The sequence below is a fragment of the Pyrgilauda ruficollis genome, unplaced genomic scaffold (assembly GCF_017590135.1).
Source record: "Pyrgilauda ruficollis isolate IOZ18807 unplaced genomic scaffold, ASM1759013v1 scaffold2, whole genome shotgun sequence".
In the NCBI taxonomy this organism is placed as follows: domain Eukaryota; kingdom Metazoa; phylum Chordata; class Aves; order Passeriformes; family Passeridae; genus Pyrgilauda; species Pyrgilauda ruficollis.
Window position 1 is genome coordinate 15,955,657 of NW_024519206.1, and position 21,857 is coordinate 15,977,513.

At 37.1% G+C, this 21,857-nt stretch overlaps 1 protein-coding gene across 1 annotated transcript in view; it reads right to left on the reverse strand.

The window, feature by feature from the left end:
- Positions 1–880: 880 nt before the first annotated feature.
- The window catches only part of ZNF385D (zinc finger protein 385D), a 410,559-nt gene continuing 389,582 nt past the window's right edge, over positions 881–21,857 (reverse strand). The window contains exons 6-9 of the mRNA XM_041466486.1: positions 9,727–9,960; positions 7,610–7,788; positions 6,182–6,283; positions 881–1,257 (exon numbers count right to left, since the gene is read on the reverse strand). Coding sequence (XP_041322420.1) covers positions 1,024–1,257; positions 6,182–6,283; positions 7,610–7,788; positions 9,727–9,960 — 749 coding nt within the window. The 3' untranslated portion in view covers positions 881–1,023. The remainder of the gene's footprint in view (positions 1,258–6,181; positions 6,284–7,609; positions 7,789–9,726; positions 9,961–21,857) is intronic.

Consider the following 21,857-nt stretch of genomic DNA (forward strand, 5'->3'; position numbering starts at 1 on the left):
GCAGTCAGAAGGAACTTCAAACTGACTTAAATGAGACCAGGATTTCTCTCCTGTTTTTCATTTGTCAGTTATGACTCTGAGTAACTGGTTTGTGTCTTCCCTCTGCTCAACACTGAAGTGTCAGGCCTGTTTCATGACAAGATCATATTTTTTGTTTTCCACCGTCATGTCTTAAACATTGATCTATCATGTATGTATTACACTTTTTGATTAAACACACAGTGTACACATACATTCTCAGTTAAATAAATGTTTGACCCATTCTGCTGTGTACAGTATCTGAACTATTTTTCCCACACTAGATCCTATTTATCACTTTCTTTGCCCTAACCTAGATAATTTTCATTCTTATGTGAGTGAGGAAAACTTTGCTCACAAGGAACAGCTCCACGTTATTGTAATAATTTTTGACTACTTACCAAAGTGACATAATTTTGTTCATTTTGTCTTTTGCAACTCAGTTAGAAACCTAGTGGCATAGATAGAGACACAATACTACTGTTTTACAAGACATCTATTGTATCTACTTTTGTTCAGATAAATACCCAGTAACTGCTGATTTGGCAGGAGGATTGGTAAGGGTACTACTATTCACAGTGTTTCTTTTTTTTTTTTTCCTTCTTCTTTAATCTACAGAATAAAGTATTTTATATACATTGGAACCAGTTAATGCCCTTTAGACAAATTTGTAAGTTGTTTCATAAAGCAGGAAAGACATTGCAGGGAAATATGTGCCAAAATGCACAGTCAAAAGGCTTTGTAAGTTTTATATGTCACTACAAGTCAATGCTGGAGATCAGTTCTAAAACGATCAATGCTCAAGAGAAATGTTCTTATCTGGAGAAAATACCACCCATTCCCCCTTTCAGAATTTGTTCAGTTCTCTATCAAAAGTTCTGGCTCTTCATATATACTTTAAACTATAAATAAACACTGCATAGTTCAATGTTCTTGATTTTCATTTTTTTTTTGTTTGTTTTGATTTGAAAAATTATTGCAGTACAATTAATTCCTGTTTGGAGTTCAGTAAGGAGCAAACAGCACGGGAGTGTGGGTGGTCCGTATAGGCCCAGGAGCTGGTCGTAGGAGTGCTGGAGGAAGTGCTGAAGTCTGGAAAAGGGTGGCTGCTGGGGCTGTGCGAAGACTGAAGGGGGAATTCACAGCCACAGCAGCAGCTGCTGCTGCAGCTGCTAGCGGGTTTGGTAAGATTCGTGGAGCCATCGGCTTTGAAGGTTCTTTTGAAAATACTAATTTTACCTGTGGGGAAGAAGAGAAAACAAACAAACAGAGACATAATTTTTTCATATTACCTACATGAGAGGGAGCTTGGTATAAGAATATATGTGCAGAATCAAGCAAAAGAGGCCTCAAGGTGGCTACTGACTCTGTGAGCTACCGACTTGTAACAGGTGATACGACCTCCCCAATGGACAAGGTACAAGGATTTGGTTGGGGACAAAGAGTTCCAGTGTTCACACCTAATTGCTGACACTCACAATTTAATATGAGATTAGAAATCAAAGCAAATCTAAAATGGGACTGGGGAATCTGCACCAAAGTAAAGCTGCATGTACCCTGCAACAAGGAAAGATCAGATATCAATTAATATATCTCCATCTGGACAGTTTAATGTAGAGACCAGTGCAGAATGAAAACATATCTTATTCCCTGGTCTTACAAGATACTTTTGTTTTAATCATTAGGATGAGAGTTCTATTTAAAATTAAGATCTCCACATTGTGGTGACCCTGGGGGGGCATTTCATGGTTTTGAGAGACTCCAACTTGCAACACCATATAGCTCCTCTTCATTTACTCCAGCTTCTAATAACAAGCAAATAAACCAATCTTATCTTTCATGAGTTATGAAAATCTCTCATGTCTCACATGTTTAAATGGGTACTGTCCCATATAATTCTGCTGCATATTCAGCTGTTTTCCACTAAGACTGTGTTCATTCTTACAAGGATTGTGAAAACCTGGCAGATATTTTAAAGTAGTATTCTGCCAAGCTATGATATTTCTGTTCCTGTCACTGAGGTTTCTTAAAAAACATTTTAAATCATACCATGATTTTCTTGTGGACTACCAAATACAAATCAAAAGCCCCTTCATTTAGAGTTTCCTAAAAAAGGGGAAAACCCCAAACCCCGAAGTTTCTCCAAGACTGAAAATACTCACAAGAGGTTAGTAATATTTAAGAAAATTTACATTTGGGATGCGTACAAATGACCATCACAGTAGTCTCTATAGATTTCTGTAATTTTCAGTAGAACTTCAAATTCCTAATGAGATGCCAAGAGCCTGAATACCTTTGCAGTCCCGTTTTTATAACTCTGAGATAAAATTAGAAACTTCATTTACTGACAAAGAAAAGTTCCCATTGTTTCTGATGGACTGTCGGTGGGTCTGTGTCCTAGTACGACTTGAGGCCTCTTGCAAAGCTCATAAACCTGACTACAGGGTATTGAATATGCAGAATATATGTACCATGCTGTGGTACATCTCAGTGGAAGTATGGACACATTTTGCTTACAAGGAATCAAAATTTGTCATTCTTGACTTGAAAGGGATTTTCAAGTAACTGACATTTTCAACTCAACAGAACCCTAGTGAGTTAATAATCAGAAATTAAGGGCAGTACTCTGGCATGAATCACAATTGAGTTTCATCATTACATTATCACCATATTCCGAAAGGTCTGTTGGTTCTTTACTGGCCAGATGGATAGAGGATTTTTATTTTTCCCAGAACCCATCGGCAAAACTGCTGGCTTCCAGGCCCTTGAAAGCTCTGGGAGAAATACTCAGATCAAACCAAATTCTTTAATTCTCTTAACAAAGGATATAATAGATTCTAGATATAAAATTCATGATGGTGCCTATTAAAAGCAATGATCTGATCTTTTCCTTGATCAGTGTTATGCTCATTGATCCAAGCTGCCTTCTTCCTTTGCTGAATATATGACTTTTTCCTCCCTTCTTCCATTTTTTAATAAATATTTTTACAGCCTTATTTAGAATAGAAAAAATCTCCAAACCAAAAACTATAAGGGCAACAAAACCACAAAACAAAAAAAACCAAAAAAAACCAAAAAAAAACCCCCAAAAAACAAACAAACAAACAAAAAAAACCCCAAAAAAACACCCAAACAGGATAAACAAAACAAAACAACCCCAAAACATCCCTGAGGAAAAAAGTAACCCTGAGTACAAAGTACTCTTTGGTTTAGAGTTGCCAGTGAAGGATGCTTTTTGTAACAGCTATTTTATTGCAGAAACTTTGGACTATCAAATGCTTGATAACCATTTTTTCTCCAGTGCAGTATTTTATGCATGCTGGACAGTGTGGTTGAAGAAATAGCAAGCAAGTCCCAATGCTACAAGACTTAAATTCTGAAATATCACTGTGGGAATGTATAATTTTTCTATCTCTGAAGCATGTAAATCTAGAACAGACAGAGAAGTACAAATGATATTGTAAACATGGTAAAATCAGGTTTTTGGTCTAGAAAAGCCATGAAAATATAGCATGTTCTTTTTTAAATCTCTGTAGCCAAATTTGATGATGTCCATACATTTTGTGTAATGAAGAACAAAGATCTCATGTGGCTGTTTCCATTAAAAGACTAAGGCTTTCTTGCCATTCTTGGAGGAATCAGGTAGTTGTAATTAAATTACTAGATTACTTCTAGTTAGAGAGCTTTTCAGTTCACTTATCAACATGATTCCGATTTCAAGGTAGCTGCAAAACTAGTAATACTTAACATATGCAGTACCTTGCACGCTCATTTATAACCTCTAATTTACTCACAGGTCAACATTAGGAGTAAAGTAACCATTATTGTTTCATTTCCAATGAAGTAAAATAGGGACAAATAACTTGAAATATTAATGGGGAGCATCCTGGTTTCAGCTAGGGAAAGAGAATAAAGGAAAAGTAAAGAAAAAGCATTAAATTAAAGGTGAAACTAGTTGGCTTGTTGCTGTGCTATTCTGCACTTCAAGTGACAACAAATCCTGCAGTTTTTATATTCAAAACCAAAAAGACTAAATGGAGAACTGGTCTCTCCTTTCTTATTGAATCCACAATTCTACTACATATGTCTGTTCATTTATTGCTAGTTTTTTCTCTTCTTCTTAAATCCCTTTTGCCTTTTTGATGCCCTCTAGCCTGACCTGTATATTGTGGGATTGAGGGAGAAGGAAGAGGGCACACTGCTGTTATTTGTCTTGAACCTTGGCTGGAGTTCTCAGAAATCACCATTATATAAATTGGTAGAGAGCTGTGCAAACCAGAACAACAATGTAATAGTTTTTATCCCCTGAAAAATAATGAATTTCCTACAGGAATAGCAATCCTGTCAGAAAGGCTTTCCTGATTCCATATCTTACTTACCCTATTACATATTTTCCATTACTTTCAATATAGTTTGTATTGAAGACCTTGAACTTTCTTGTGGATTACTGAGAAACCCTATGGGGTTATTTCCCTATTAGTGGATCTACCAGAATAGTGCACCGCTTTATTCTACAACTGAATCCTGCATGAATATGCCACTCATGAGGGCTGCCCCAACAAGGAAAGTTTCTGCTGCCAAGAGCTTTAACTCAATGTAAAGAGAAATGGTTTTTCACAGGAAAAAAAAAAAAAAAAAAGCTCCATATTTTGCCTGCATCAGAGAACATGGTCAAGGCATAAAGGGCTAATCTCTATGAGGACAATGAATCAACATTCTCCCTCTGCCAGAACCATTTATAAAACCCTACAAAGGCAGCAGATATAGCATTCACAGAATTCACAGAATGACTGTGTTGGAAGAGACCTTCAAGATCATTGAGTCCAACCCAAGTCCTAACACCTCAACTAAATCATGGCATCGAGCGCCACATATAGTCTTTTAAACACATACAGGGATGGTGACTCCACCATCTCCCTGGGCAGGCCATTCCAGTACTTTGTCACTCTTTCCCTGAAAAACTTTTTCCTAATATCCAACCGATATTTCCCTTGATGCAGCTTGAGACTGTGTCCTCTTGTTCTGTCAGTTGCTGCCTGGAGAAAGAGACCAATCCACACCTGACTACAACCACCTTTCAGGAAGTTGGAGTAATAAGGTCGCCCCTGAGTGTCCTTTTCTCCAGGCTAAACACCCCCAGCTCCTCAGCCGTTCCTCACAGGGCTTGTGTTCCAAGCCCCTCACCAGCCTCATTGCCCTCCTCTGGACGCGCTCCAGTGTCTCAAAGTCCTTCCTAAAGTGAGGGGCCCAGAACTGGACACAGCACTCAAGGTGTGGCCTCACTCATGCTGAATAGAGTGGGAGAATGACCTCCCTGCTCCTGCTGGCCACAAATTCCTGACACAGGTCAGGATGCCAATGGCTTTCTTGGCCACCAGGGCACACTGCTGGCTCACGTTCAGCTGGCTGTCAACCAGCAACCCCAGGTCCCTTTCTGCCTGGCACTGTCCAGCCACACCGTCCCCAGCCTATAATGCTGCAGAGGGTTATTGTGGCCAAAATGCAGGACTCATTTATGCAGTTTAACTGGTGGAGAAGATAAACATCAGATGTTTCACTATGCCACCCACAATATAAGCTGATTCTTAACTAGTGGCAGCATCCTAGAGGGATTTTTATTAAAAAAAAAAATTCTCAGCTTTTGGGGCTAGTAAGAATTGTGTTTCAGATGGTTTATCTTGGCAGTTGAAAATGTGACCAGAAACATTCTGAAACAGTCGAATGAAAGAAGAGGCAGATTTTTTTAATTGTTTCACTTGTTATCTCAACAATTCTCTAAATAACGATAGAATGAATGGTTTATGTTTCATAGAGTTTTATTTAGTTATTTCACCACTATTGTCCTTGGTGAAAACTGGAAAGATCCTGTTTGCCATCTGGAGGTTTTTTCCGTCTCTTGCTCTCTAGTGACCTTTGCAACAAGCTTATTGTCTGAGGTTGTTCAGAGTAGCTACAAAAGCAAGGATCCACAGGTTGTAGTAAACACGCCTTAAAGTATATAAAAAAAATCCCTTGTGGGCTTTCAGTGGCTCCTTCCTGTACTTGATACTCCAATGGCTTACACTATTAATTTACTTCTAAATATTTTCCCACTTATGTTTTCGAAAAATCCTATTCATCAGGATTAAAATAAAAGTAAAATAAAAAAGGGTGATTGGCTTACCCCTAGCGGATGTGTTCCCTTTTGGAGTTTGTTGTAAGGGCTGTATTTAGGTTTGGGTGGCTTCCCAGCAGCTCTGTCTTTGTGCCTTCTACTGCTTATGTGCTGTTAAAATATATTGGGGGGGGGGGGGGGGGGGAGGGGGGGGAAGAAAGAAAACAAAGGGAAATAGTTGATAGTTCCACAACAGATCACTTCAGGTTCTGCTTTACACAAGATTACTGCTCCAATACGAAAGGCTTTTGCTCTACAGCAGCATTACTTTGACTAATTCAATAATGAAAAGGAATAGGCTCTTTTGAAGTTTGAAGGAACCTTTGTGCACCACATATTGGGACTGTAATTTTCATTAGTCCTAAGTTCAGCCCTGCTTCCATTACAGTTAAATATTTTCCCACCTTTTCTAACTTCAGCAAGACTTGAGTCAGGTTAAAGCCTTTGAAAAACTCCTCCCTAGCTCTATATATCACACACCAAATTCAATCCACTGCTGATAGAAAGTTTTTAAGGAATATTAGGTAGTAAAGCATCCCCTATTTGGGGAAGAATAAAAGGTCAGAAAATTGTTTAAATCCCTAAGCTGCCTGGAGATCCTTCTGAGATGGTTACATACCAAACTAAGAGACAGTGAAAAAAATGCATGAAATCCATTATCTTCTTCATAAGATCGATGAGATTTTTCAAGTATCTTTCTGCACAGGTTATCTTGCAGTAAGGAACCTTTTTCAGAATTCTTTTTTTTTTTTACATTGATTTTCATTTTCAAGAGAATTACCGCAATAAAAATACATAGAACTGGACTTTTTTTCTCTGAGACCAGAAGGATGGGTATTGCTATTGTCCATTATTGAATTAATCTTCTTGTAAAGTTCCTTTACAAGTATTAAATTCCAATAGGCATATGGAATTAAACTGTTTTTCAGAAAGCTTTGATCATCTGAAGAATGACTGAACATAACTCAGTGTAATTGCAATTTAGAGGTCATGCTTCTCAGTTAAAGTGAAACATTAATAAAAATATTAGAAATCCTCTCCATCCCACATTTCTAAGTGGGTTACTTAGTATTCTGTGAAAGTACTGATTACATCCACCTTCACATCTCTGTCAAGGCAAATATGCAGTACATGAAATGGCAGCGTTTATTAGCTCAGGACAATTCTAGCAGTCTAAAGACAGTTGTAACCTGTTACACCTTCTATAACTCTTTACCAAATGTGTATAATTGAGAGCTTTTGAGAAGACATATTCCATGCAAAGGAATATCAAATCAAAACAAAACATACAGCATGGCAGCCAAATACAGTGGACAAAACTGTGAGTTTCATTTGGACACAAATTTTTATATTGATATGTGCTGACTGTGTTGGTACTTTGCCACCATGAAAACAAAGAACAGCCAAAGATTCTCACTCTACAAGCTGGCTGAGTACCTGTTTCAGTTGTGTCTCGGAGTTTACGTGCACATCACATATTTCACAGTGAAATGTTTTGTTCTGAAGGCCTGTGTTTCCTTTATTCACAGGTCCTTTGCCTTTTACGCCTGCCCGGGGAAAGGCTTTTATGGTTCCACTTCCATTCCGAGCTTCCAGCATAGTTTTGTGCTTAGTCCCTGGAAACAACAGAAATGAAAAACAGAAACAACTTTCGCAATTGGCTTGCATTAGTTGTTTTATTTTCTTTTTAAAATAAAATCATATGACCCTCAGCTTGGTGCCATGTGCTATCCTTGGAATAGGACTGTCTTGGTCTGTATCAGAGTCATACTAATGTAACAGTATTTCACACCTGATATTTTTTTACTAAATTACATACCTATAGGTAATGCATAGAACAAAGCAGCTAGACCAGAAAGTAGCAGCACAATCAGATACCCTGATGTGAAGTTAAATGTGTGTGACTTTTCTCATTAACTCCTGCTGCTAATAAGACCTGAATTGTAGTTGCAAAAGAAAAGTAATTTAGCTATTAAAGATGTAGTTGGCTTTGATTTGTATTCCTCCTGAACAGATTGATAAACAGTATGTCTAGGTAGCTTACAATTAAATCTGTAATTAACAAATTACTCTCCAAACCGGAAAGGGGCAGAGGTTCCTGGAAGCAACCAGGATCATTAATGTCTTGGAAACAAAAAACATGTGAGAAATATATATGAGTGAAAAATACAATTGCCTTTTTTTTTTTTCTTTAATTGTAAATAAAGGTTGCATAGAGAACACTGGTGTTCTTTTGCTGCACCTTTATTCAGACTGAACAGTTTCTTACACTGTTGACTCTCACACAGGTAGTCTTGTGATGATAATGGACTAACTACTGCATACAGAACCACCACTCCACTGCTAATTGCTGTATGCATCCAGAGAGACTTGTAAAAAAAATGCATGTGTGTGTGCACACATTTTATCAGCACAGGCAGCAAAACCTTCGAAGGTTGTGTTTAAATATTCAGAATACTGTTTTGGCTCTCAGCCTGATCAGAATATTTAGAGTCTACATGAAGTCAAATAGTTTAAAAGGGTACAGCTTGAAGCTGAACTTTTACCAGTTGAAGATCTGGCATATAGTAAACAGCATTCAAAACTGATGGAATTTTGTTTCTCATAAATGCCAAGAAGCTGTAATTTCCATTCTAATTTGGGTTCTATAGATATGCCAAAGTTATTTCTTTTTAAATTGCATCATAAAACCTTTGATCATTTTGCTCTAGGTATATTATCACTGTCTCTACATTTGAAACCTAAGGTTCTCATTCTGCCTCTGAACTCTACTTGCCCTTGATAAGAGGTAGCCCCTGACATCCAAGATCAGTAACTTTCTGTAAGATGGCTATAGGTGGTCACTGCCACCATATCAAATCCCCAGATCTTTTAACACACCCACCAATGAGCCAATCAATAACATACTTAAATTAGTGACTGTGAATGATGGCTGTGTACAGCAGGAACTTACTGATGCTACTAGCTCTAATGACAAGATAAAGTTCAAAAACTAAGAAAGATGGAGGTAGACAATTACCCATTCAACCCTCATGCAGCAGCTGCTATCAGTTGATGAAAACAAAGGGAAAATATACATAATTTTAAAAGTTATATATTAACAGACAATATGGAGCTAAGAACATCTAACATCATTGAACTCTGACTGACTGATGTTGCCTCTTTCAGCCTTTAATTTTTTAAGTTTCAAACAAAACTAATGGCATTCATTCTCAGTTTGCTAGTTGGCACAAGCAAAACTATGCAAACTCTGAGCACCAAAGGTAATGAAGCAGAGCTGTCATTTAGCTCAATAAGGTTTTGAAGCTGCAAAGGCTAAAGTGTAAGAAAATCTGCAACTTGCAATAAATTTCTTTCTTTCTCTTTTTTGAAAGCCTCTTTGCCTGTCATTTTTATACTTTAACAGTTAATGAATTCCATGTAATTGCCAGTTTTCTGCCACCTCTTTGTCCCCTGCTGCAAGAGATCTAATCTATTCAGGGGAAGATAATTGCAGCACTCTTGAGACAGAAGGGGAAAAAAAAAGGAAGCAAGCAAGCACTGCTCCATCTCACCACTGTTGTGCGCCTCCAGCTGTGAGGCAGAGTTGACAGCGACTTTGCATAGTGAACAGTACAGCAGTCTTTTTGCTTTTTCTTCCTCAGTCTCAACGGAAGGGCAAGTGCTGCTGCTCGTGGCTGTTGTGGGGATTTTCTCCACTTTAGAGGTGATCTCAGTTGTCATAACACTGCTCTTCCGGATTTCCACGGTTGTCGTTGTTGATATTGCTGGTGTCCCTGTGTTTGCGTCTGTGGGCAAAGAGAGGAGATGGAAAGAAATGAAAACAAGCAGAAAAAAAATTGTGCGACCTTTGGTGTTTCCTTTTTGACATCCCATTGCTGTGATGACACAGAGAGGCAGATTGTCCTGGTGATGGTTTGACTAATGGTAATGAACTAAACGTGACCCTTTGCTTTCTATTTTGTGTGGTTACAAAATGCAGTACTCCCGTGTATTAGAAAACCATGTGTTGTCTCCTGCAGTCTGCTCACACAGAACTCATAAACTGAACAAAAAGGTCATTAAGAATGTACTGTACAACAGAAGAAAAATGCAATAAAAGAGGTAATGAAAATGACCAGCACAAGAGGCAGTTTAAATTTATACACACAACTTCAGATGCATAAACAGCCACAGTAACACATAATACTTATGCTGACAGGGTAGCCAAGCTAAAATTTTAACATCTTGTACTAATAAAACTAAAATGAATAAATTGGCCTTTATATCTGGTAAAGAAAGAAGAAGAAATTGATACTTCACTTGATTTTTCCCAACACCAACACTAAAAGGATGAAGATAACTATAAATACGCAGTACACATTATCCATTATTACATAATAATGACATATACTAATAACAGTAACTAAATATATATATAACATTCCCTATCTGAGACCTAAACAACCACTAAAAAGATTTTCATTCTGCCTATCAGTTGGAAAGACTACAAGCTAGATATATACCTAAATCTGGAAACTTATTTCTTGCAGCTAAGAACTTGTGCTTTTCCTGTAGATATAAAATGAAAGAGAGAGAAAATACACAATGATATTTAATTTGAATCATTGATACATGATACTTGGATATGGCAATATCACGTGGTTGTTAAATACTTAGCAGGGTGGAGGACAGCAAAATGCAGCAGTGAAGGCAGTGAAGATGATGGTGGGTAGGGGACCCGAGAAGAAGACAAAGGACAGGAGCTGTTCTGCCTTTGCAGTGCTGTATTTTATTATATTAAGCTTACTGAGCAGCAGCTTTAAAAAAAAAAAATCTTAGTTACTTTACTGAAATAAGCCTGGATTTGGGTACTTTCCAGCATGGCTCACTTTGGTTTCATACATCACTTGGTGTTACTGATGTTCTACCTGTACTATGCTTTATTTACTGCCTCCCATCAGAATAGACAAAATAGCAATTCTTCCATGTACAGAGCTAAGTACGTGCTCCAATGCAGAAGGGACACAACTAACTGATACCACAGTGGTGCGTTGCAGACTGGTACTGTTCAAAACTTTGTTAGTGGAGAACATTCCTAATAGCTTAGCAGGCAATATCAAATTGGAAGCAAGGCAAACACACTGAGAAACCTGATTCAAAACAATTTTAATACATTGAAGAAACAGTTCAAAAAATTAGATGCTTTTCAGTAAAGACAATTGCAGGAATCCACACTCAGTAGGTTTAATCTGATCTATTAAAACAGAATGATGAACAACAACCCCAGTACTGCATTTGGGGAAGTTTTATTGTATATTTAATTTTGATTGTTTTCTTTGTTTATTTGCTTGGTTTTCAGAAAAATCTTTCAGTAGCAGACATAATGAACACAGATCACTTCTATCATTGTGCTATACAACAGGTCCCTACCACACTGAAATTGCAAAGCAGAAGATTTAGGAGGTATTTTTTTTCTCCTCTGATCAGCTCTGAAGGCTCTCTGTCCAGCCTGGGGACATGAATGTCAAAAAAAATCCCAAAATTACTTGCTTTGCTATTAATTTAGAAGCAATACAAATGCAAAGCAACAAGAGAGGGCTTGTGATGGAGTGAGCCAAAATAAATTAGAAGTTTAGAAAACATGAACTGTGAATATGGAAGAAAAAGGGCACACACTGACAGTGTTTTTCCTATTTGTAGAAGGTAGCTAAAAATAAGAGAGTATACTCTTCTCCCTTATCTGTCCTAGTAAAACAAGGAGTATTAGATTACATCAGGAGAGACCTAGATTAGATGTGAGGAAATTATTTCTAATATTAAAGTTTATGAAGCCTGGGAATAACCTACCTACACAGATCCAGAAATATTTCCTACTGGGGGACTTGAAGCTGGCTGAACAAATATCTACACAAATATTATTCCCTTTCAGTCAGTGGGAATACGGCCCTTTAAGCTCTATTAAGTTCTATACATTGTGTATTTTGTCATGTTTCTACATACTCTCCCAGAGGGTTTTTAAAAATTATCATTCACGAATCCAAGAAAGCAGTTTTTCCTGTGAATATTCTAGGTATTGACAGGCATTAAAGCATGTAGCAAAAACAAAAGTTGCACTCAAGGTCAAATCAGAATTTGGTTTTCTTTTTCCTGAAAGAATGACTGAAGTTTGACATGTCCTGAAGGTACTCGGGATGTCAAACATCAGTGCAGAAGGAATTAGGTTACCTTGCTGAATAGTCTCTTCTTATTTATTTTTTTTTTAAAAATAAGGTTTCAAAAGAAAAAAAAATTGAAATATTAAGCATTTTGCTGGGAAACTGATGAAAAAATAAAGCCCTTGAAAGATCTGTCCACAAAACTGTAGAGCTAACTAGTCACTCCTTTCCCATTCCAGAGAATCCATTGAATGTTTGCTTTCCTTCAGTCAAAAATTGCTGCAGAGAAATTATTTTCCTCAAAAGCCTAATCCAAATCCAAGCCCCGTTGCTTTATAAGCATTAACACTGCTTTTAAGACATCAGTTTCTTCATCCTGGTACTCCTGTACAGCAGTGGGCTTAGCCAATGTACTCTCTTGGTGACATGGAAGGCAAGGGGCAGATGGCCCAGGCAAGGGAAAGGGACATTAACATCCTCTCAGGATTGATGGCAAGGTTGGTGCTCATTCTAATCTTGCAGGAAATTAGAAATGTACATCAATCACCACTGCCAGCTTTGCAGTGTAAGGGTCAGTATTTAGCCCTCAGCAAAATATAGATGACAATTTCTTTATTTCCTTAGGAAAACCTGAGGCAGTGAATAAAATAAAACAATAAAAAGCTGAAATAACAGCAGAATTTATTCTGCTTCAAGTGTCTGACCTTCTGTATCTATGCTGACCTAATATTTCACTATGTTATTATTTAAAAGTGAAAAGAAAATACAATAAATTATGCTAGCTGTTTTGAATATTTTGAGGATATTTTGAGATGCATGAATGAAAGCAGCATAGTATATAAAAATTAAAAATGGTAAAGGTCATATTTTTCATCTCAAAAAAAATCAAAGTTCAGCGCATATATTCTGCATTTTTAAGAGGTGCCCTATATGATTACACTTTATATTCTACTAATGCAAATACATTAACCACATTAAAACATAAATAGAAAGCCATTGAAGTTCACCATCTAAAAGCCATGACACGTTTAAAGATGCAAAGCTGCTCATCTTCATATAAACTTTATAATTTTCAGCAGAGATTAAGGATAAAACATTCTAAAAGCTGTCAAGTAAGCTTACAAAGAAGCAATTCAATTCCTTTTTTCACAAGCACTTCTAACCTAACCAGCATGGGTCCCTTTGAATATTTTACAGAGTTGCTGCCTGTCCGGAGTTCAGTGCCCTAAATACAGAGTACAGCATAAAAGGTATAAGGGATTAAAAAACAAACAAGGAAAAACAACACCAAAAAGAAGTAGGAAGGCATTTGAGTTCATGCCTTGTAGACTGAATCAGCATTTCTTAACACTATATTATTACAGTGCTCTAAGAGCTACTTCAATTATCAATGTCCTAAAATTGAGCTGGAAATTCAGCCACAGTCAAATGGAAGATTTGTTTCTGGTGACGCAGGCTTGCAGCACTGTGCTATTTTCACACCAGTGGCCCACAACAAATATTCATTATTGCAACTGTTACTGCTTGGCTTTGGTATAGAAGTTGATTGCTGATATTGTACGGAACTGGACTCCCAACAGCAAAAAAAATAAAAGGGAACACTTCAGGATTCAAAAGAATCCATTTGTGATTCTGGTCTTAATATAGCAACAGAATAAAAACTAAAAATATAAAAATATTGCATTGCAATCTAATCTCAGTCACTGGCAAAATCAAAGGTCTGTTTTAACAAGAGACAAAGACAGACGAAAAAATATTCTGTGAGAACTGACTTCTTTGAGTACTACAGATACCATGGTTCAAAATGGAAAACTGCATTGTGATTAAGGGTCTCCTAAGTAAGCAGGATTAATTTTATATCCCAGCTACAAGACTCATGAATTTTCTTTAGTCTGAAGAAAGAGAAAATTACAACTCATGTTTTTCTTCTGGGTATGTGAAAGTTTCACTCATCAGTTCCTGCCACTAAGCCTAAGAATTTCTTATCCTGAAGCTATAAATAGACTCACAGAGAGAAACACACTCTGACTTCAAAGAAATCACAAATATTTATGAGCATGTTTTTTCTTCTGCAATCTCAAATGGCACACATTTGAAAATATCTGATTTAGCACATACCCATGCATTCTGGTCTCATTTAAATCAAACATCACCTTTGACATAAAAGGACTGAGCATTTGGCCCATAACGCTGTTCAGGGAAAAAAATAAACAACAAAACAACCCAAAAAACTCCAACAACTGCGCCTCTGCAGAAGGTAGAAAACGCATTCTTTCTCATAACAAACAGAATTCGATATGAAATTTCAATTTATGAGACAACTTAGTATTGCAGAAACATCATCAGCTGGCTATATAGCTCATAACAAACCCGTGTCAATGCTCCCAATTCAGACCCTTGGTACTGGCACATTCAAGGCTGGGACTGGGACTCAGTATATTATTTTCCTGACTACTAAGAACTGTGACCTCAGTTTCCTTGGGCTGCTTTGAAAATTCCATTTTCCACTACTTCTGTGCTAATTACATTTGAAGATAAGACTTAATTTCTTTAGAATCTATAAATAGAATAATGAAGTACACCAAAACCAAAGTACCACCTCCCAAAAAATGACGGCTGACAGATACTTTTGTGCTTAGCTGATTCTCTGTTCTCATATGCTGTAACATAAGCATGTGTGCTAGCACATTGACTGGCTCCAGCACTTAAACAAAACACTCTGAAGAACTTTGACTCAGAAGTATCAACTTCTTATCCTTCATATGCGTAGAATACAAACTTGCATATTTTGTGGTCGGTGGATATCTGGCCCTCTACAATATATTGTACAAAAAATTCTTTTAGTATCATATTATCAAAAATCCCATCATTAGACTTAGTTTTGCATTCAAAACCTGGATTCAATCTATTTATTATAGATATATCCTTCCCAGAATGGATATGTTTACTTGGAGAGATAGAAGTATATTTTTAGAACTTAGAAGGACCCATATAAATTTTCTCAAAGAAAAAAATTATTATATCATGATTTAGAGACATAAGTAGCAAACATCACAGGGGTTTTTGGCATAAAAGACCAAAATATCTGATTGACAGCTGTGCAATTCATCACTTTATGGTCACCTTCAATGGCACAATATGAAATATTGGAAACCATGGTGTTCACCTGATCTTTTACAGGATGGATACTAATTACTATGCCATAATGGAAGGGTGAAGAGCTCTGAAGTAATAAAAAAAGCTGAGCATGACAAACTAGGAACAGTATTTGAAATTTTTTGATGAGCTGTCTTTTTGGAACTTGTTTTTTTTTGAGTCTGTTTTTTAAACAGCTGTTTACCTGTTTTGTCTCCCTTTCCTTTTAACTACCCTGGCTTGTCAGTACTTTCTTGGTCAAGTTCCTTAACTTTCTTTGTCTAGGTGTCTGTCAAAATTATTTTTAATATCCAGAAAGCGAGTCTGAATATGTCTAAGGTATTGCCCAAGCTTTTGCTCAAATGTACCAAACAAGCATTACTGAGAAACTGAAGGACTACAAAGTTTCCTAGAATGACCAAGAAAGACAAATACCAGGAATTTTCTTGGATTGTAAATGGAGAAGCAATGACCTCAGTATTTTGATCAGCCCCTGCTTTTTAACACTTAAATAAATCATATTATACACAGTGTTCATCACTCAGAGATAAGATGAAGAAACAACTGGCTACAAAACATGTGACCTCATTTTACTGCTGCCTCTACTCCATGCTTCCATCAAGAAGCCTTGCAGTGATTTGATAGCAGGGAGACAGAAAACAGGATGTTTGGTGACAAAAGGTGTCCACAGAGAGAGTGATGATGAACAGGAAGTAGCAAACTTCATATATTTGATCTGTGGATATTTTCCTCCAGTTAAACTCAATTCTATCAAGTCCTCAGATGACCGCCTTCATTAATTAGGAGTACAAAATTTTCTAACAAAATTATACCTAATTTTTACTAGCGGTTCTCTTGGTTTAAAGCACAGTTCATTAATCTTGAACCACAGAGGGACAACTACATTCCTGTTGAGGTTAATTGAGCTGGCAGCAACAGCAACTGCTAGGGGTAAAAAGCCCGTGGAAAGCGAAGAAGTTAGATAGAGAAATGTCATACCACGTCTGAGTTTTGAGTTCTCAGGCAAGCGTAGCTGAGAAAAATATGACTGGAAGGTAAGGAAGTGATGAGGAGAAACCATTTATTTTTCAGGTCATTTAAGGGACACTTGGTGATGACTTAGTTTGGACACTGAGCTGTCCTTATGATTGTATAGATTTTTCCTCAGCCAGGCAGAAGAAGATTACCTTTCACCAGCTGTAAGTGACAGGGTCCCCATGCAAGGAACTGCTGGCTGAAATTACTCTCACAGTTTAATTAATGGGTACTCTAGTGAAAATTTGATTTGAAATCAGGATAAAGTGTTTGCCTAAGAGGTGGAGCTTACAGCCAAATGCAAAGAGGATTTTTGCATGCTTGAGGCTATGCTGAAAAACTATCACCAGTTTTACATTTGCACACACCTCAGTATTCATTCCTCAACTTTCAAGTAAAAGTAAACATAATAAAAAAATATACTCACAGCTAATCTTGGTACTTGAGTAAAAATTGAGCATCAGTTGAGTTTATTACCAATAAAAAACAAACTGAAAAACCTGAAAAGGTAAAAACCCAACAAGGAAAAAGGTTTTGCAAGACATCCTACAGTAAAATGAATTTGCCTTGAATGTCTCTTTCTGGAGGCCAACACCTGCACAGCAGTCCCCATCTGTGTTATCATTCTCTCTGTTCCTCCAAAGCAGGTCAGCTGCACATGAACTGCCTGTTGCTCCTTGCCTTGCACTGAATGCCAGACTGTCCAGGGATATCTGGGTGATTCAGCCTCATCCAGAAGTCATCCAGAGACAGCTACAGCAGTGGAAAGGGATGATTGCATTCCTGTGTCCAGGAAAATCCTTGGCACTGTGTGAGGCACAGACAGAAATCCAAAATAATGTTTAAAAATAGGGCCTGCATCAGTGCCAAGGTCCAGGTGGCATGAGTTATACCCAGTCAGTACTGGAAACAATATTTCCCCAAGGAGAATTCAGGGAGAACTTTTCTCTGTGTCACTAACATCAATGGCTTCAAAGTATTACCTTACTACCCGAAAACTCATTAGAGCTTTAAGTCACACCATGTACCCAGGAGAAGATATTGCTCTTACCAAGGTCAGTAAGTAACTATGATCTAGTTTCTGACTGCTGCTCCTGCTGCCCCACACATCTACCATGCAGCCATAGGGAAGAAAGCAGCAGACAAGCTGCTCTCTTTAACTTTGCACTGTCAGTTGTAGTGATGGAAGTGAGCTTTGAAAGGGCCTCTCCTAAACTCCCCTTCTCTTTGACAGCGACAGAGAAGACACAGTCTAGGCTATACACTGCTGGAAACTGAGAAGTATTTTTCACAAAATAAGTAGGTTGGCAAAGCCTATTTAAAACTTGATATCAAAAACAATTTACAGTGGAATCTCTCCCCAGCAATCTGCCACCAAAAACAAAGAAGCATGGAGAAGTATTAATCACCCGCAGAAGAAGAGAAAATACATTGCTTTCATTAATCAAATGGAACAAGGAAAGAATAAGTGAACTGCACTGCAGATTGCAAAGGATTGCTCTCCATTTTAAGCAGGTAGTTGATTTTTTTTTTTACATTTTAAGCAAGCTGAATGTCCTCTTTAAAAGCTCCATCTAAACATTAATTTTCAAAACAGATTTATAGTCATTGAATTCCTAGAAGTAAATTAAAATAACTGGAATATAACTCAGAATTTCTAAAAGGTCTGACTTATGATTGCTCTTGTAAGTGTAATACCTCATGGTATTCCCCTGTCTTGAATCCAGGAATAATTAAAGCTATTCCCTTTCCAGCAGCTTACTTCCTTTACTGGAAAGCAATGGACTAGTAAATCTGATTTTGGCAATAACTGATGTTGTGTTTAACACAGGAATTGTCCCTTGCGGTACCAGCATCACAATTATATAACTTTTCTCAGTGGAGAGAAAGCAGGGAGAGCCGTGAGAAGACATTCTTTCAGACATCTGTCCTGTAGTGCCTCGTAAGTGGAGCCTGTAGGGGATGTGTTCCACAGACTGATCAGCAATGACTTTCGTTACAAAACACCTGCTCTTCCTTAAGTAGCTGAGATACCAAATGCCCACATTTGGAAGAGCAGATTTCACAAGAAACTGAGGAGAGAACAGTACAGGAGATGGTAGTATTATTGCCATTCCTTAATCTTTGGAGCAAATAATTGTTTTGATTTTCCTGGTATCCCATTTAGATTTTTATTAGTCTTCTTCAGTCCAATGTTTTTACAAGGAATTCTTCCCTTGACTGATCACATATGGTTGATAACATATTTTGTAAATTGACAAGAGCACTCGTGCTATAAGAGAAGCATCCAGCTGAGTGCCAGGGAAAAGAAAACCTTTTGCAACTTCCAGAGTCTCTGGAAGGATCTTTTACTATTCACAGCTGCAGTTACTAGGACCATCTATTTAACTTGTTCTTTCATCTCCACCAGGGTCCATATTGTAAAATAAATTATTTTACTACTGCGTGCATGCCCTCTGTTCCTTCCCCTCTCCCACCCACCACAGGTTGCTTCAGGGCTAGGACTGAAACAGAGAGTTTATGAAACACTCTATGTCATCATTACAGTTAAAAACACTGAATTATGTTTACAGAAGGTTTCACAGACAATACAGACCACAATTTCCAAATAACTCATTGTCATCACAGTTCTTGGTATAATTTACAGGTTTTGGGTTGCTTTTTCCTACTTTTTTTTAAATGAAACAATTATTTTGTGCAACACGAGCCATCTATGTTGGCTCTCATGTGTCAGTCTTTCCTCTGCCTCTAGGCAGACTGCTACCAACTGAACTACTAGTCTAATTACATTAGCTGGCAGGAGAAACATACTTAGTAAACCACAGCAAGGCTGGATAAATGGTCCTGGGACAAGGCAAAGACCAACAGAAACCTGTCTACTTTGACAATTTAATGAGTTCCCTTTCATAAAACGTTGTCTTTGTCAGAAGGGACTGAACCCTTTTTATCTCTTCCAGTAGTGCTCCCTGACACTATCCACACATATCCAGCAGAGAGGTTATTAGTGCTTTGTTGTTTGGGGTGTTTATCTAGTCAATATGATAATTTTATCAGGCAAGTTGTCCACAGAAGAAAAATGCAAGAAGTGATGTTTTCCTAGCCCAAAGCTGTTCTAATGAATTATATAAAGCCTTCTACACACAAGAGAACAGTAAAAATCAAAAAGTATTTCCTTGTGGCACCATTCATAGATATCACTCCTACTTTCAAAGTTTATAGAATCAAATATATTATTTGATTTAACCAATTACACACAAAACAATGATGGTTTGTATTTTAGGACACAAAGCTAGCAGAATAGGCTTTAAAGGAAATTACTGCTCTTAGTTTGCAGTGACAGTAGAAGAGAGTAGCTGCATGTTAATGGAAATAAGTATCAAAATGGCAGAACAATACTAGAGATAGCAAATATCTGAAGGTTCCAGAGGAGGTATCAATTCTAGCTCTGCTTTTTTTGCCTTTTCTTATATATCCTCTTTTGAGATTGATATTAAACACCTATGTTATCTGGAAAACTGGAAGTGACATAAATTAATAGTTATAACAATGTAGTTAATTTTTCAGAAGGCTTGGTCCAATACTTGCAAAGACAGAAGTTCTCTTGTGTTGAGTGAAGATAAATACATTGCAAAATGTGGTTCTTAAGCAATTAGTCATAGGAAAGTGAGAGCTTCAATCTGTTCAGAACAAATATAATGGAGGGATATTTGAAGAAAACAATCTTAAGCAACAGGAGCAGGACTGATAATAACTGGAAACTCTGCTAGTTCTGTTCAATTTTTTTTTTCCCCAAGCAGGAAAGGGTATTAATGACCATAATTACAGCTTTGATTAATTTCTTTGGTAAACTCAAATTGTCATTCTCTTCATGTGCCTCATTTTTCTTTGTATGCAGTTCTTTCCCTAACAGCATAACACTGTAGCAACAAAAAAGGTTTCAGCTTCCCTTCTAAGCATGGCTGTAAATACTACACCACTTACAAGATCATACCCCAGCTTCCTCTGTTAAATTTTTTCCTTTCTTGTACATGATAGTTATTCAAAGATCACTAGATCTGACATCATTCAGATCCAGCATTATCTGTTAGAAAAGAGAAAAAGAGAAAATAGAAGTTCTCCTTATCAGGGTAATATGCTATTGTGCTAGTTCCTTATTTTTCATTGTCGTATCTCTCCCATGTACACTACAATGGAGAAAAATGTATGAATAAGAGTCCATGAAAGCACCAATACAAGCCCAAATATTTGAAAATTGCCCTCATTTGTAGCTATTTTATGAATAACTGTATGTATTTTTCATATTCATGTTTACACAGTGTCTAGGTAAATAGGTGCAATCTGCCTGCCTCAACAGCCTTTAGGCATATAAACATTTGTTAATGAGCATGTAAATTTGAAGGATTACACAACTGCAGCAATCATCACTCCACAGCCACACCTTCACTCAGCTTAGCATTGTGACTTTTCTTTAAAACCCATTTTTCCTTAATAAGAAATAGTATTTTTAGCATTTCTGTTATGACATCAGATCTTACGTCAAGAAATGTAGTTCAAAGCCCTTCTGAAGAGCAGAACATACAGAGAATGGGGAAAAATATTAGCAACTGGATAATATTATTAAAAACAATAACCCAGAATAATTGTCTGTAAGGTCTGAGGGATTACCAGAGGGATGGTGATTTTTTTAATGATCTAGAGTGCATTTTACCACTTCTTGTTTACTCCTACTTAGTATGCAGCAAATCATTAAAAAAGAAATGCAGTAAGTTTTTCAAATTTTTCAGAGGATATCAGCTGCACTTAAAACAAAAAAGTGATTTGGATGAAAAATATGGAATTAAGGGTTTAGTTTTTTATATTAGCTTTCAAAAACCTTGGTTAAAAGTTGCAGTAAGGCTGCATTAGTAGAATAACAGCAGCTGGAATAACAAATTTCTGAACACCCTTCAGCTTCTGCAATATGCAGTATAAGGACATTTAAGCATCTCTTTAGCACTAATACACTGTATTAAGTGTGTTCTTGTGTTCTTAAGGTTGCTACCATTCCATACAGACAAAATTACAAACAGATTTTTTATGATCACTTTGCATCACACAGCATTTTTAAAACCTTAGCAGAGGTTATGAAAGGTAACATCACTGCTTTTCTAAAGCAAAAATTCAGATATGCCAATCTCTGAAATTTCAGTACATACTATAAAATGGAGGTTTCAACCTTTAGGACAATTCCAGTGTTTTAATTTATGAAAGATTTTGGCCAACCGTTGCACAAGTTTCCTTACATAATGCTTGTGCATTAGTCATTTTGCAGGCAGGTAGGGAGCTTACTTCAGAAAACCTGCATCATTTGTGATCTTGTAAGCCAATTGATTACACTG